General features: G+C 37.8%; 1 protein-coding gene across 2 annotated transcripts in view; it reads right to left on the bottom strand.

The window, feature by feature from the left end:
* ctnna2 (catenin (cadherin-associated protein), alpha 2) overlaps window positions 1–11,210 on the bottom strand; it is a 306,540-nt gene extending 295,330 nt beyond the window's left edge. For both annotated transcript variants that reach the window (XM_078260893.1, XM_078260901.1), the window contains exon 1: window positions 11,109–11,210. In XM_078260893.1, coding sequence (XP_078117019.1) covers window positions 11,109–11,210 — 102 coding nt within the window. The remainder of the gene's footprint in view (window positions 1–11,108) is intronic.
* Between the last annotated feature and the right edge of the window lie 3,022 nt (window positions 11,211–14,232).

Below are 14,232 nucleotides of genomic sequence, written 5' to 3'. Positions count from 1 at the left end.
TTAATGGAATTACTGAAATAAATCAACTTTTTCATGATATTCTAATTATATGACCAGCACCTGTATACCGGTCAGTGATTATCCACAGACAGATTCATCTGATCTTAACTGTAATGAAAATAATTCATAATTTATGCTTATTTTACCCCACAATTAGGTATTATTTCATATAAATGAAGTTTATTCACCATACATTCCAAAAATAAGTGTAAAACTAGTGGTAATGAGTTGGAATGAAGTTGTCTAGAAGGTGTAAAACAGAACTGGGTGATCATTTATACTTCATGCTTTATAAACTGGCGAAACAGACAAGTGCATGGTCGACGGGAAGAAAACACAAAGCGAGTGAGGAATGTCAGTTTTGATCAACTGATGAAAAAATTGCATCAAAATTCTTAGTTTGATTTATATCTTAATTTATATGAAGTCATTTAGTCATTGGAAATCTTGAAAAGTGCATTTTTGTCTAAGTGTCTAACAGCGTGAGTGCAGTCCACTCACATGTATTAAGAGTAAATACTATGAAATGTATTTATAGTGCAGTTTCTTTTTGTGGCTTAAGCCATAAATAACAACAATATGATTGCTTTTGACTAGGCAGCATAGGGGCTAGTTAAGTTTGTGCTAAAACCAGGAGGGTTGTGTTTCTAAGGCAATCTGTTCTGATGTGATGTATTTTCTATGGTAGAAAAGCAGAGCAAGCGCAAACAACCAGCATCTGTGCATGGCTGCTGTTCAGAACCCTGGGGCAAGCCATATGCTGACATAGCAAGGTGTCAGAAGATAGAGCCTGAAGACAGATGAATGTGTGTTTCACAAGATCCTGTACTGACCCTGAGGCACTGGCAGAGGTAATGAGAAGACAGAAGCTAACGGGGCACACTGCATAATGACACAGCTGTCATCCTTATCATACTACTGTGTACAAATAAAGTATATACAATCATCACCTGTCTCAGGACATCAGTTTCAATTGTGTGTGTGTGTGTGTACACAATCACCATAAAGCAAGTGGTTTTGCATAGGTAACAGCCATATGTTTACCATTTGTCCATTCAATATAACCACTACAAAATGAACTAGGCCTAGATAACTTTATTTAAGTCGAAATATCAAATGCATGTAGATGTTAAGTTGAGAAGAAATAAGAATGACAAATGGCAAGAAGATTCAGGAGTCTACATTTGGGTGTCATGCCCATGAGGTGCATTACAAAAACATTAGTGTTGCATGCATTCATAATTATGAGAATTTACTATGATGCAAAAATATCTTAAATGTTCATTGTGGAGCCCAACAAAGAAACAGACTAAACATTTTCAGGGGAGCAGGTGTGCGAGACATCTGAGAACTGAGTTCATGTCACGATATCATGCGAGGCAACAATAAAAGAGACCAAATGTATTACATTATGAAACCAAAGATGGAAGAGAGCAAAATCAAATTTTATTTGTGGTGCCTGTATGTTAAATCAACTTAGATTTAAGTGTATTACCAACATTAGATTGTATCTTACACTGTTTTAGGTTGGATTTCTCATTATTGCAAACTTTGATTAAAAAGTCAACCATTTGTGTGAGTATTATATCAAATTTGAACTGTAACATTATTGTGGAAAACAAAATCTTGAAAAATTGTATTTCCTTAATATTACACTGGTGTCAAATTATCTGTAAACTATATGCCTTGTAAAGATGTCACTGTTTTCTAGCTGTCCAATTAATTTCTTTGCTGTCACCTCTTCCAGCTTAAACTACGGATTGCTTCCTGTAACATGGAAAGTGTTCGATGAGAAGTATGCCAAGAATCAAGGGATCCAGACTGTCTTTGAACACCACTGACTCTCACAGGGTTCAAAGCCTCTTAGAAATACTGTCATCCAAATTCAAACAAGGGATAGAAAATAGTACAAAGAGTGGAGGACTTCACATCTTCAAATCTTTAAAACTAGTGAACTGGGACTGGTAAACTGGGAAATTCGTTGCCTGCCTGGCAGGTTAATGGTTAATGATCGATTAACAAGGGTCGGCTGTCAGTCAGAAAAAAAACTTTAAATTAAAATCCCTATTCTGAGATTACCTAAAGTCATTAGATGCTACTGTTGTCAACAAGCTGTCGTCATATTCCTAAAATGATGATTACTTTCCAACCTTTAAGAGCGACTGTGGATTCAATAAAAAAACTTTTAGGAAAAGTATAGTGTCCCTTCTTGCCTCGAAAAAGTGTATGTTTGAGGTCCAGGCTTCCTGCTTTTCCGCTAGCTTAATGGATTATGACAGTGATGCAGCATGAAGCCTTAATCCTCTTGCCGCTGTCGTCTCCCCTCCCTTTATGTTAAGCCCCTTGACTAGAGTGTGTGTGTGTGTGTGTGTGTGTGTGTGTGTGTGTGTGTGTGTGTGTGTGTGTGCGCCAAGTGCCAACCAATACTAGGAGCCAAACTTTGGACTTGGATGATATACAAAAACAAAGGGGGTTAGAGCATCCACTGCTGACAGCAAACTCTGCCCTTCAGGTGCCCTGCTAGCCCATTACCAGGCTTGGAAGTCAATATGCCAATATACCAAGGACACAACAATACTGTTTCGCTGTGATTCCCAAACACAACTAATCAATGATTAATGTGAATATAGACAAGCAGCGCCTTATTCATGTTATGTTGTCTGGTAAACTATATTCCTCATTGTCACTCTTTCGTTCTGAGTTCTTGTCTGCTCTCAAAGCTGGACTTGATAGTGTATACATTTATGGTAGAGTGGTGGAAGAAGTAGATTCAAAATCACACCTAAGTAAAGGTATGTTCCTAAGTTCTATTAATATTATACTACTAGGTTTAATACACTAAGTTATTTTATTATTATACTAAAGTATTATCATTAAAATGTACCAAAAGTATCAAAAGTGAAAGTTGATATACAGTGGTGGTTTCCAACCTAGGGGTCAGGCCTCTTTAAAGGGTCACAAGGTAAATCTGAGGGGTCATGAACTCCTAAAGGCCTTCGTTATCAATCCAGTGTTCGCTTTTACCCATGTGACAATGAAATAGAACCAATCACCTGCAGTGGCTGCACAATTATCATACAGTAATACAGGTCCTAATTGTCAATTATTTACATATGAAGAAGTTCATACAGTGCTGGACCAGAATCAGCTGTGCATGTAGCACAGACCATCTTCCCGCTCTGTTAATATGCAAAGCTAATACATAAGAGATGACCTCTGCGATCAAACATTCAGTAAGAGAAGAAAGTTGCACTGACGAGGTTGGCATGAATACTCACCATGAATAAATCCATGCAAATCATAGACCCCTGAAAGAAAGAAACCATAACTAGGACATTATTTGATAGCCCTCTCTGGTCCAGCAAACTGTACAGACAGTGCAGCATAGAGGCTCTTTCCTGCATCACATGGAAGCAGAATGTCATGTCAATGAATAAACATCCCATTGGTGGAAATCCCATCCAAGAGGTGAAATTAGGACAGAAAAATAAGGGGTTAAATCCACTTTGCTTGGGTACTCATGTCATGTTTTCAAGTACTCAGATCCTTTACTTACAGTGAGTAAAAGTACCAATACAACAATGTAAAGATACGTAAAATAATAATAATAAGTAAAAGTCCTGCATTCAAAATTCCACTTAAGTAAAAGGTAGGCTAAGTTCCATTAATGGGTCAGATAAATCTGAGGGGTCATGAAATAATTAATGTATTGGAAAGAAAAACAAACGGACTTACTTTGGACTTTTCTCTAATCTGTGCTTTTCTTAAAAATATTGGATAATGCTGCCTCTTCAGGATTAAACAGTCAGGGGGGATGTAACAACTGAATGTTTAATCTTAACTATGACTGGGTTATTATTTGTAACCATCGTCATGACAAGTTGCAGTCATATTTGGCAAGAACTATTGACTATTATACTTGACTATACTTCATTAAAGCATTCCGCTGGCTGTCTCTATTTTTTGTATTAAATGGAATATTTATAGTTGTCCTCAGTTGTTCCTCGAAAGGGAAGTCCAATACGCACACACAACAAATAAAGCAAAGCAAGCACATATAAAGAAAGACTTATTTGCTTATTTGCAAGCTTTGATGAAGCCTCACGCTGAATATTTGGGTTGGAGAGTTTTTATGTACCTCATTAACGATTACAGGAGACACACTACATGATATTTACCAGAAATGCAAATCTACTGTATCAGCAGGACACACACCAAGACAAATCTGTGCAATGATGACTAATGGGATGCAATGTATTTATTTATTTTTGTAAATACATGTATATTTTATTGGATACAACCATGTTTTATCACCCAAATGTTGGTATTACATTTCACTGGCTAGACAGAAATTAGTCCGTCAGAAATTTTTGAGCATATTTTCTCCTTCCATAAAGGATAGTATAATGTTTTCTTTCAATAAAAGGAATAAAAAACAAGCAATGTAACTTGTTTCCAAAATTTGCATGACATGTTACCTTTTTAACTATCAAGACCATGCGTGTAACACATAATTACTGACCCTCATTCCAAAGAAGTTAACAGTGTCTTGGAAAGTGAAATGCTGTACATTTTCACATGTCAACAGTTTAATTCAAACTGTCATATTAATATGTACATAATAGGAAGAGCCACAACAACACTGCATAAGAGTATCCAATGACTGCCTGTGAGTTAAAAGTTTGCCCAGTGCCAAAGTTCTGACATCATTTTCTGTGGATATCAAAGCCTTTCCACTTTTTATAACCAAATACATTATTATGGCCAACTGTTTTCTGTTCAGTGCCTGGACATTTCCATAACAACATATATAAAGTCTAGGCCGTAGTAAATTAAAACAGCCCAACTTCGAGTACCTGTTTTTTTTTTTTTTTTCCACCTGCCTCTCTAGGCTACCTCCTATAATTCTTTCAAGAAATATTGCTACCGCCTGCAGTAAAAAAAATGTTTACTATATCAGAGGCATGCTGCCTTCATACGCAGTGATAAAGTAAGCCCGTCGGTGTTATTAGCTATGGACTTGCCCAGTACTCCAGCAGTGGTGAGAAAAGCTTGGTCATGATAAATGAGCCTGCAATCTCAAGCAGTGTCAGGACGAGCCTGTTTGTCTATCCCCCTGAGGCAACCTTTTATTCCATCCAAAAACATTGAATCATTTAAATTGACAGGAAAAAACAATCAGTGTCTCGTTCATATTCTAAAATGCTTTTCACTTCCAATGCAATTGCAGTAAAGATAAACTACCATAGTTGGCTGTTGTGCTTATTCTCATTGGTGTGTAGTAAATGCATTTTTCCCCAATATCATCTATGTTGCAGCGTTTTACTATTACTTTGCATTACAATGGATGGTAAATCATCAATCAATCAACTGTTGTATCCATCAATTTAGAGAGGTAACAGTCAGATGGAGAGAGCAAATAAAGTTACAGATAATTTAACATAAAGTAGTTCTAAGGCAAATACCACAAGATTTCTCAGTTTAAAACTCAATGTCAATTAACTTCTAGTAATACTTCCCTAGATCACAGCACTGAAAGGATCGGATGTTTATTATTTCTAGACCTGTTTGGCAAAAGACCTGCATCTGAATTATTTCTCTTTTGGCTAAATCGATAAGAATTGTGTTGGGAGTTCACACGCTCAGAATGAAGCTGTCTGTAAAAAAAATCCAGGGATCACTTCTGCAAAAACAGTGACATTTAATTCAATAAAGAGAAATTAGGATGTCATAAGGAAGAAGCCATTTTCGATATAACAGTTTGGTCATCAGACCCATGATTTGATGTGAAAGCAGTCAGATATTGCTATAGAAAATAATTAATAATGATCACTATGTGTCAAGAGAGGAAGCTCATCAGCCTTTCATCCTGCTAACATTAAGCAATTACCAACCTGTCACTCTGATGACTACTCATCAGAAACAAACACGGATGTGTGATAGACTGCACACAATGCAAGTCTGAATGGAAAACAACAGAGTTGGATTTTATATACTGCCTAAAATTAGAGTATATAGTTTTTTAAAGTTTGTTAAGATAATTGATGCCAATGCCATTTAAACAAGGGTGACGATGCTAACTGAAAAATGTATGTCTGGGTTTTCTTCCAAGCAAACAGTAATGGTGGTTCATTGGAAGTTTTTATGTAATCCAATTACAGCAAATAAGCCCAAAACCCATAAAGTTATACAGGCAGGGATGAGGAGACGGATGGCCGGCAATAACTCAAGCTTAGAAATCCTATAAAATGAATGAGGAGTAAACACATTCTCAACTGATTCAGCCATTGATGTGCTCTTATTACTATGTTGATGACTTGCCATGAACTTCACTTTGCCTGGCACAAAATGTGCTGTTTCAGCAAAAATCAAGCAATAAAAAAATCAAGCAGGCAAGTCAAGTACAATTATGGTATCAAGGATGATAAGGATATTCACTTGAGCATGTTACATGTCAGCACCAAATGCTGCCATGTACTGTGCTGATTTAGTGACTTCAACAAGTGATGCATGCCTGCATAAATCCTATTCAAAAGCAAGACAGTCCTTTCTGTGGTATGTTGGCTCATTTGATACAAACATAACACTGAAGAGATTTTACCCCCAAAGCCTGCATTTCTCTGGTGTAATGGATAGCATTTGTCAGTTTCACCAAACAAGAAAAGCAGAACGCAAATTGAATGAGAGCCTGGACTTGAGTCACATGACCTAAACCTGAGTCAGATGTACTGGTTACAATTTCAACACGACTTTAAATTATCAAAAAGGGTTGCAACTCAACTTAGACTTTAACACAAATGATTTGTGATTTTACTTGGAGCCGTATGACTCAAATGACCTTGAGTATTACCCTACCCAACCTTCTTTACTTATGACATATCTATTAAAACAGAAGATTGGGTTACTATAGAAAGCCTTTAGAAATACTTAGAGAAAGACATTATATTTCATGAAAATAAGATCAATCCCTGCTTATGCTTGCACTGCCGGAATTTGTTTTGTTGAGTTCAGCACTTTCATTTCTCAGTCCCTCCAGGATTTCGCGGCCTTTATTTGAGATTGTTGTGGCCCAAAATGCCTTATTTTGCAGGAGCTTTTGTAAAAAATTGGGATAAAAGTTGCAATGTCTTTTGTATTTTTGTTGCAATGAAGTTGCGAGAGAAATTTTTTATAAAACTACTCAGAGTTTTACTAGTAACCTTAACAAAAAGGCTCAGGATGCTGCAAATGTTGGTATAATATGAAAATGGCTGGTGAAATTAAGACAAAAATTATCAAATTTGAACATATCTGTCAGTGGCTTGTTGATCTTTACATTGTTAGTTAATTTCCTATCCTGGCCTGGGCTGGGCCACACATTCATACGGTTTGAAAAGTAACGTTACTTATTGGACTTTAACTTATCATTGCACACACAATAACGAGCATGGCTGTCCTCAATTTAGGTCATCCTGTAGGCTACGTCTCATCTCCGGTATTTCCTGCATCCACCGTGTGTGTTTGTGTGTGTGTGTGCGTCAGTCGCGGGGAGGAACAGAGCTGCAGCCCCGCCTGCTGCAGAGAGCCGACAGGACTGAAACAGCAGCAGTTTACAGCGACTTTAGAGTAAAAAACGTTACAGCGTACATTAATGTTAAAATGTTTACAGGTTAGCAGAACGGTCTGAAATGTTTTGCACGATCTTTCGCTGTACGTTTGGTTGGTAAATGTGAGATGTTCGAGTCACACACGTCTCGTCTTCATATCAAAAACAAGGAAATGAATTTGGCGACGTGCATTTGTTATGTCAACCCGTTCTCACTCCCGCTTGGTCAGTGGTTCTCAGAGTCACATACTGATACAAAGTCTGACACGTGGGACTGCTGTGATTGGTTGAAGTCGCGGGAAACTCTGGTTATTGGTCAAATTTGCGGTAAAGTTGCGGTGATTGGTCAAAATTGCGAGTTGCACCGAATTCACGGTGATTGGTTGAATTTGCGTGAATTGTTGCGATCGTGACATTGCGAATTCCTGAAGGGACTGATTTCTTATTTTAAAAACAGCATACATCTAATTTAATTTGTAACTGCACAACAGCTTTTGTATTTTGTTGTTTACTGAGGCTACCCATGTATTATATTTGAATACATTTAAAAAAGTAATAAAGGCAAGGTTTATTAAGCATCGCTGTGTGACTGTTATTTGCTGAAAAGTTTAACAGATCATGTTCTGTTGGTGCCTTAATTTAATTTGGTGAAGAATGCTTAATGACTTGTGGAATTGAGTGTTAAGATTTGAGACTTCCTCATGATTCAAAACAACGACTTAGTCGCATTTCTAAGTCAAATAAGAGTAATAAGAGTATACAGCTATGAGGGTTTTGTGTGTAAATTCAGATAAACCCAGACACTATAGTAATCTTTTGTTTACAAAAGAAAGCAAACAAAAAGTTGACAATAGGAGATAAAAGGGCTGCGTATTACTGCTGTAACAGGTAAAGCTGGCAAAAAGTCTACAATCAATCTACAATACAATACATTCTCTAGGGGACCAAAGAGTAAACAGACTGTGTTCTGAGTCCCAGGCTTTGAGTAAATCTAGCCTTTCCAAATCTAATATCCACCACTTTCAGTGGGTCAGCCATTACCTGCAATGAAGCAGCTTTATGAAGACACTGTCACTACCCGATGTGAGTCGAGTGCAGATGTGAGTTGTGCATGCGTCACTTTCCGACAATGACCAGATTTCACGCAGATCTGTTTTGCTGTTAGCCACAGAATAATGAGATAGGTACAATACAAAGCAGTAATTTATTATTTAGCCTAAGGCATCACATTTTCACGGCATGATCCCTGATGTCAGTTCTAGATGTCAGTTTAGAGGCTGAAGTAGCCTACAAGAACCTGCTAACGAGAGACTTCTGTAATGTCAATACAATAAAAATGGACCTACATAACGAAGTTCGTTCACTGCTGGCTACAAGTTAGCAATCAAACACAACAAAGGCTGTCACTTGAATGGCATTCAGCAATCAAACAATCATAGCTAAAACGTTTGCCGGATCCGGATCCCTTGGCGTTATGCCGTAAACCATTTAAATCTGAGCATGCGCAACTCACATCTGCACTCGACTCACATCGGGTAGTGACAGCATTTTGAAAAAAACGGAATAGTAGCCAAGCATGTCTTTCTACAATAAATAGGTACAGTCCCACCTGGAGTCTGTGTTCATTTTGCGACTATTTTGAGTAAGTCTGCTTACAATAAATTTGTAGTGGGATTTCTTAAAAACTTTCTATTTACCTTCCAAAGCTTTTTATATTTCTGAATGTGTTCGTTTCTTACAGTGCCTTTCAGGTAGACATTGGTTACTCCTCAGTAGAGTTTAGATTATCTGCCCGAGCCCGAGCCCGAACCCGAACCGGGCCGATATTTTACGCCGCTATGATCGGGCCAGGCCAAGCCGGGCCCTTCATCAAGCATTTGTGTTTTTTTAATCATTAATTTATTAGCCTTATTCGGTGGGGAGCAAGCCTCTCCAGCTTCTCCCATAGCTCTGGGTGTAGGCTATGTCCTGCACTGACTTGAGTGTGAGGTAAACTGTGCTACATCGTGTCTCCCCAACTGCAGCACTGTTGTCGGCCAGTGCGTCAGCATGCAGACCGTGGCGAAGGACAGTATTAATTAGGTGATCGAGACAAGAAAGTCTCCTATATGGTTCCAGGGTTTTGATTATGTTGCTGCCATGATCTGTTACCCACACTATTCGGCTGAGGGAGCTAGGGTCGAGTTTTTACTTTTACGTTTCTTCATTCGGATCGATTGGCGATCCATTCCATTCTGAATAAACAAACAGCGCAGTTTACATGCTTCGTCCTTGTTGCATTACCGGTATTTATTAAGATAATTCTAAACAGATTTCTGTAGTTCAAACAACTCGGAATTGTAGTTGAGAACGTCAGTTATAACGGCCCACGTATTAAAAAATTGTCGGGTTTAAATCGGGCTCGGGCTCATAATTAAAGTTAATGTGTCGGGCCGGGCTCAGACACAACGTGCACGGGCTCGGGTAGGGTGAGGCTTGATGTTTTGGGCCCGATCTAAGAACTACTCCTCATGGCAGCACAGAATTAAAATGAACTTGCAAAGATTTAACATTGCTTGAGATAGGTAAATTGTCACTGCAAACAGCATATCATAATTGATTGGTTAGGCATTATAGTTAAGTTATTGTTGCAATGTAATACAGTTGATAGTACATTCAGGTGCCCGTGAGAACAATAATCAATCTAAAAACAGTTATGCTTTGGAAGATATACATACTGCTTTGTAAGCCCTTCCGAGACTTGACCCTAATCCTAGACCTTACAAACATTTCACAGATGTTCTGAGTCAGGTGAAAATTGTGTCATAGAACCCTAAATCTGCTGAATTTTACAACATTCTTTGTCTTTTTTTCTTATGTAAATTAAATGACTTTAATCTGATCCAGGATTCAGTAAGATTTGGGCCAAATTAGATAAATAAATTCTGAATCAGAATCCACAAAATCTAAACAATATCCAACCCTAGTCACAATAAGCCAGGGTGACCAAAGTCATGTTCAGCCATCTCTTCAGCTTGAGAAGCCAAACAAAGTCAATGGCAAGAGCAAGTCTTTGGCAGTAACCCAATACAGTTTAACATCTTTGGAACAATCGATCCAGCAAAGGTGCAACCAGAAAGTAATCGATCTATGAGGCTAGATATCGTCTTAGATTTGGGATATCGTGAAATCGTGATATGATTTCTTTTCCTGGTGTCATTTTCTGAACTTACCAGACTTACTAGCTGTTTTATTATTTGCCTTTACCCACTTAGTCATTGTATCCACATTATTGGTGATTATTTATCAAAACTCTCATTGTGTAAATATTTTGTGAAAGCACCAATAGTCAACCCTAGAACATCGCCGCAATATTGACATCGATGTATTTGGTCAAAAAGAATGTGAGATTCATCGCCCAGCTCTAGTCCGTATATTGAAAGACATCGACCAATTTCAGTAAGACAGTAGATTCCCATTGTCTTTTAAACTTGAATGTTTTGGCTACTCTTTTGTTACATTTGCATCACAGTTAGTTAACTACCTGTGTGACTAGAGGCTCCAGAAGCCTCTCCACAGTCAGGGTGCGGATTTCAAGACTCTTGGGGTCCCATTTCAACAGGATGGGGGAGGTGGCGGTCGTCATGGTCTCTGTTGGGAGCAAAAGCAGATCAATGGTTAGAGGAATGTTTTACTTTGAAAAGCTTTTGATTCATTAAAACATAAACACTGTGACAGGTCATATTGCTCATTACATTTGCCTTAGAGGACAGGGTGGCTAGAGGTGTTCACAAGGTTAGCTGGCATTGTTCATCTCTTTACAGCTCTTTTTGTTTTTTAATATACTGTAGGTCTGCAGGCATACATGTTCCAGGTTGACAGGTTGATAAGACAGCACATAGGCAACAATTGGTTTCAGAGTGGGTTGAGTTTTTAAAGATGGTGAAAGCCTTTCTAGGGCAGCATTGTCTTACAGAACTTTGCCATGGGATAAAAACGATAAACCACTCCGTGGTTATATAAAGAGCGCAATCCAAAAAGGCAATCCTCCTCTGTATCAGAGGGTAATTGTCCTTTATGTCATGAAACAAGTATTCACAGAGACCACATTGCATCATGGGGTTTGTGCCAATACTTGATGCTCACATACATTTCAGCAATTCGACAAAATATAATGAAGGCCACGCAAAAACTACAGGCTCAAAGACCACATTAGAGTTGACAGTCGGAAAGTCTTGGCTCTGCACATCAAATCAAATAAAGCACAGTCAACAATTCCAGCAAATCAAAAATGAATGGCCGGCCACCTCTCTAACCTTAAATTTCTGTAATTAACTTTTCTAATTAACTCCATCATTACAATGTATCTCTCCAGAGTTGAAACTTATTAAGTAAGGGTACAGTAAATTCAGGGAGTACTGTTTTTCTTCAGTTGTCTGGCAACATGTCATTAAGTAGAGTTTTGGCATAAATTTGTCCACATTGCTGTTTACTTAAAATCATTCAGGTACAAACATTGCATTTTACTGTACGGTTGCATTATGAGGGTCCAAATTAAAAAAAGAAAAGTAAAAAAAGGAGGTAAAGAAGAAAACAAAAACAGGAGAAAAGTTGGAGATAAAATTAACTTGAACCTCATCTAATCTGACGATCGTTTTTAGAGACACTTTTAAGTATTGTAGAAAACAACAAAACCAGAAGTCACATAAGTGAAGATATGCACTCCTGAGATGGTACTGAGCTCTGCGATAAGGAGTCTCAATTGCACAGTTCTTTTAGACAATCTACAATTTCTTTTTACAGTTGTTAAAACCCTTAAGCTCAGTGGGGTTATGTTAGGTGAATGTGAGGACTGGGCAGCTCTCATGGGGGTAGCAGTCTGTTTTACTGTGGGGATGTGTTTCTACAGTAAGCAATTTCAGAATGGGCCAGCTGGGGGGACTGGCTCAGTCTACTGCCAATGTCAATGAGGCAGAAGGGAGTAAAACATGTGACTACGAATGACAGATCTGGGCCAGAGGCCCCTAATATTACAAACAGTGGGTTAAAGATAGATGAACAGTAGGAAATCTGGCAGCCTGGCACTATTGATGAAACCCCAACACAGACATTATAGTTCTCTCAAAAGAGCACAGACCTTTAGATTGAAAAAAAAGTTAGGTATTCACTTATGCTAACTGTGTCATTACATTTTTGTCCCCACAAGGAAATCTGGAAAGGGACAATAAATCAGACTATGTGCGTCTGTCAACTTATCAATCTCTCATGCACAGTAGTTTGACAGAACCTGAGGGAATTATGCATATCATTTCTATGTTCTGACATTTTTTAAATTGAACATACTGAAAGGTTGAGAGGAGAGTTGAATATGGTGCAGTCTTAATTTACTTCTGGAAAAACCTCAACACTTGCACAATGGAGCTAGAAAATATTCACACATTGCAAATTGTGAATGAGCAAGGTACATTGGTGCTCCAATTGCTGCAGTAAATGTTGAGCAAAACTAATTTGAGAAAAGTATGCAAACATTCTCTTTTCTTTGACATCACCCAGGACTCATGAAAATGTATTACAATTATCATTATTTTCTGACATTTTAAAAACAAAACAATTGTCAATTAATCAAAAAATAAGTGTTAGATTAATCAATAATGAAAATAAATATTAGTTGCAGCCCTAATAAAATCCCTGCTGATAATGATTCTCTATAATGATGGTCTAGCATGGCTGTAAAAAGTCTCACGGCCAGTGACAGTAAATGTTCTAGTGACTCATGTGATGTAGTTTATTGTTGGTGAAGATCTCTGTACATATTATGACCCTGTCAATGAATGCTCTTCACACCTGCACATGATAATTGTAAAAATGTGACATTTTCTGTCATTCTGCACATGTTCATTATCATGCACAGTGATACAATTGAATACAATTACAAATTCAAAACCTGCAAAAACGGATGATGCTAAATATAAGCAGGGAAGCAAAATTGAATTCAGTCAAAGATGTTTCTACATGACGGACTCTTTCACGAAGCCACAATGAAAACAGCTGAGACACCTGTCATCTGTCAAATAGACTGTCATCTAAAATGTCATTATTCAACGCATTCAGCTGCATTATATTTTTGAGATAAATTTAAAAAGTCTCTCAACCATGTTTCATTGGCACAGCACTTCCACCTTGTTCTGGCTTAGATCATTTAAATAACTCACCCACTGGTTCAATAGAATAGTCAAAGTTACTATTCAACAAACAAACAAAGTGTAACACAAGTGTATCACATGCTGACACAGTATGTTGTGAACGGTCAGTGGTCTCAGATATTAGCCTATAATCATTTCAGGAGGAAGTACACACTTTTTTTCCACAGTACACATACAAAAATCCTTGCCAGCAAATTATGTTAATACAGGTGATTTTTCCAACCAAATTTCTTTTTGAATGCGTACATTGTTTTGCATATGTGTCTGGATTTGAAAGTTTGGTTATGCCAAATTCTCTGGCCCATCCCTAAATGTGATGACCTAGGCAAGTTTTCAAGGTCTAATACACATTCTGTGACAGCAACTGATAAGCCTAAGTGTTAAAGTGCATTAACAAGATTTGTTCATCTTAAATGTCAGCAAACAAAACACCATTAACCGATGCTGTATTTAGAGTTTAAAAAC

Source organism: Sander vitreus, chromosome 2, assembly GCF_031162955.1.
Source record: "Sander vitreus isolate 19-12246 chromosome 2, sanVit1, whole genome shotgun sequence".
Taxonomy (NCBI): Eukaryota; Metazoa; Chordata; class Actinopteri; order Perciformes; family Percidae; genus Sander; species Sander vitreus.
The sequence above is the reverse complement of the archived record's forward strand: the minus strand, read 5'-3'. Positions and strand labels throughout refer to the sequence as shown.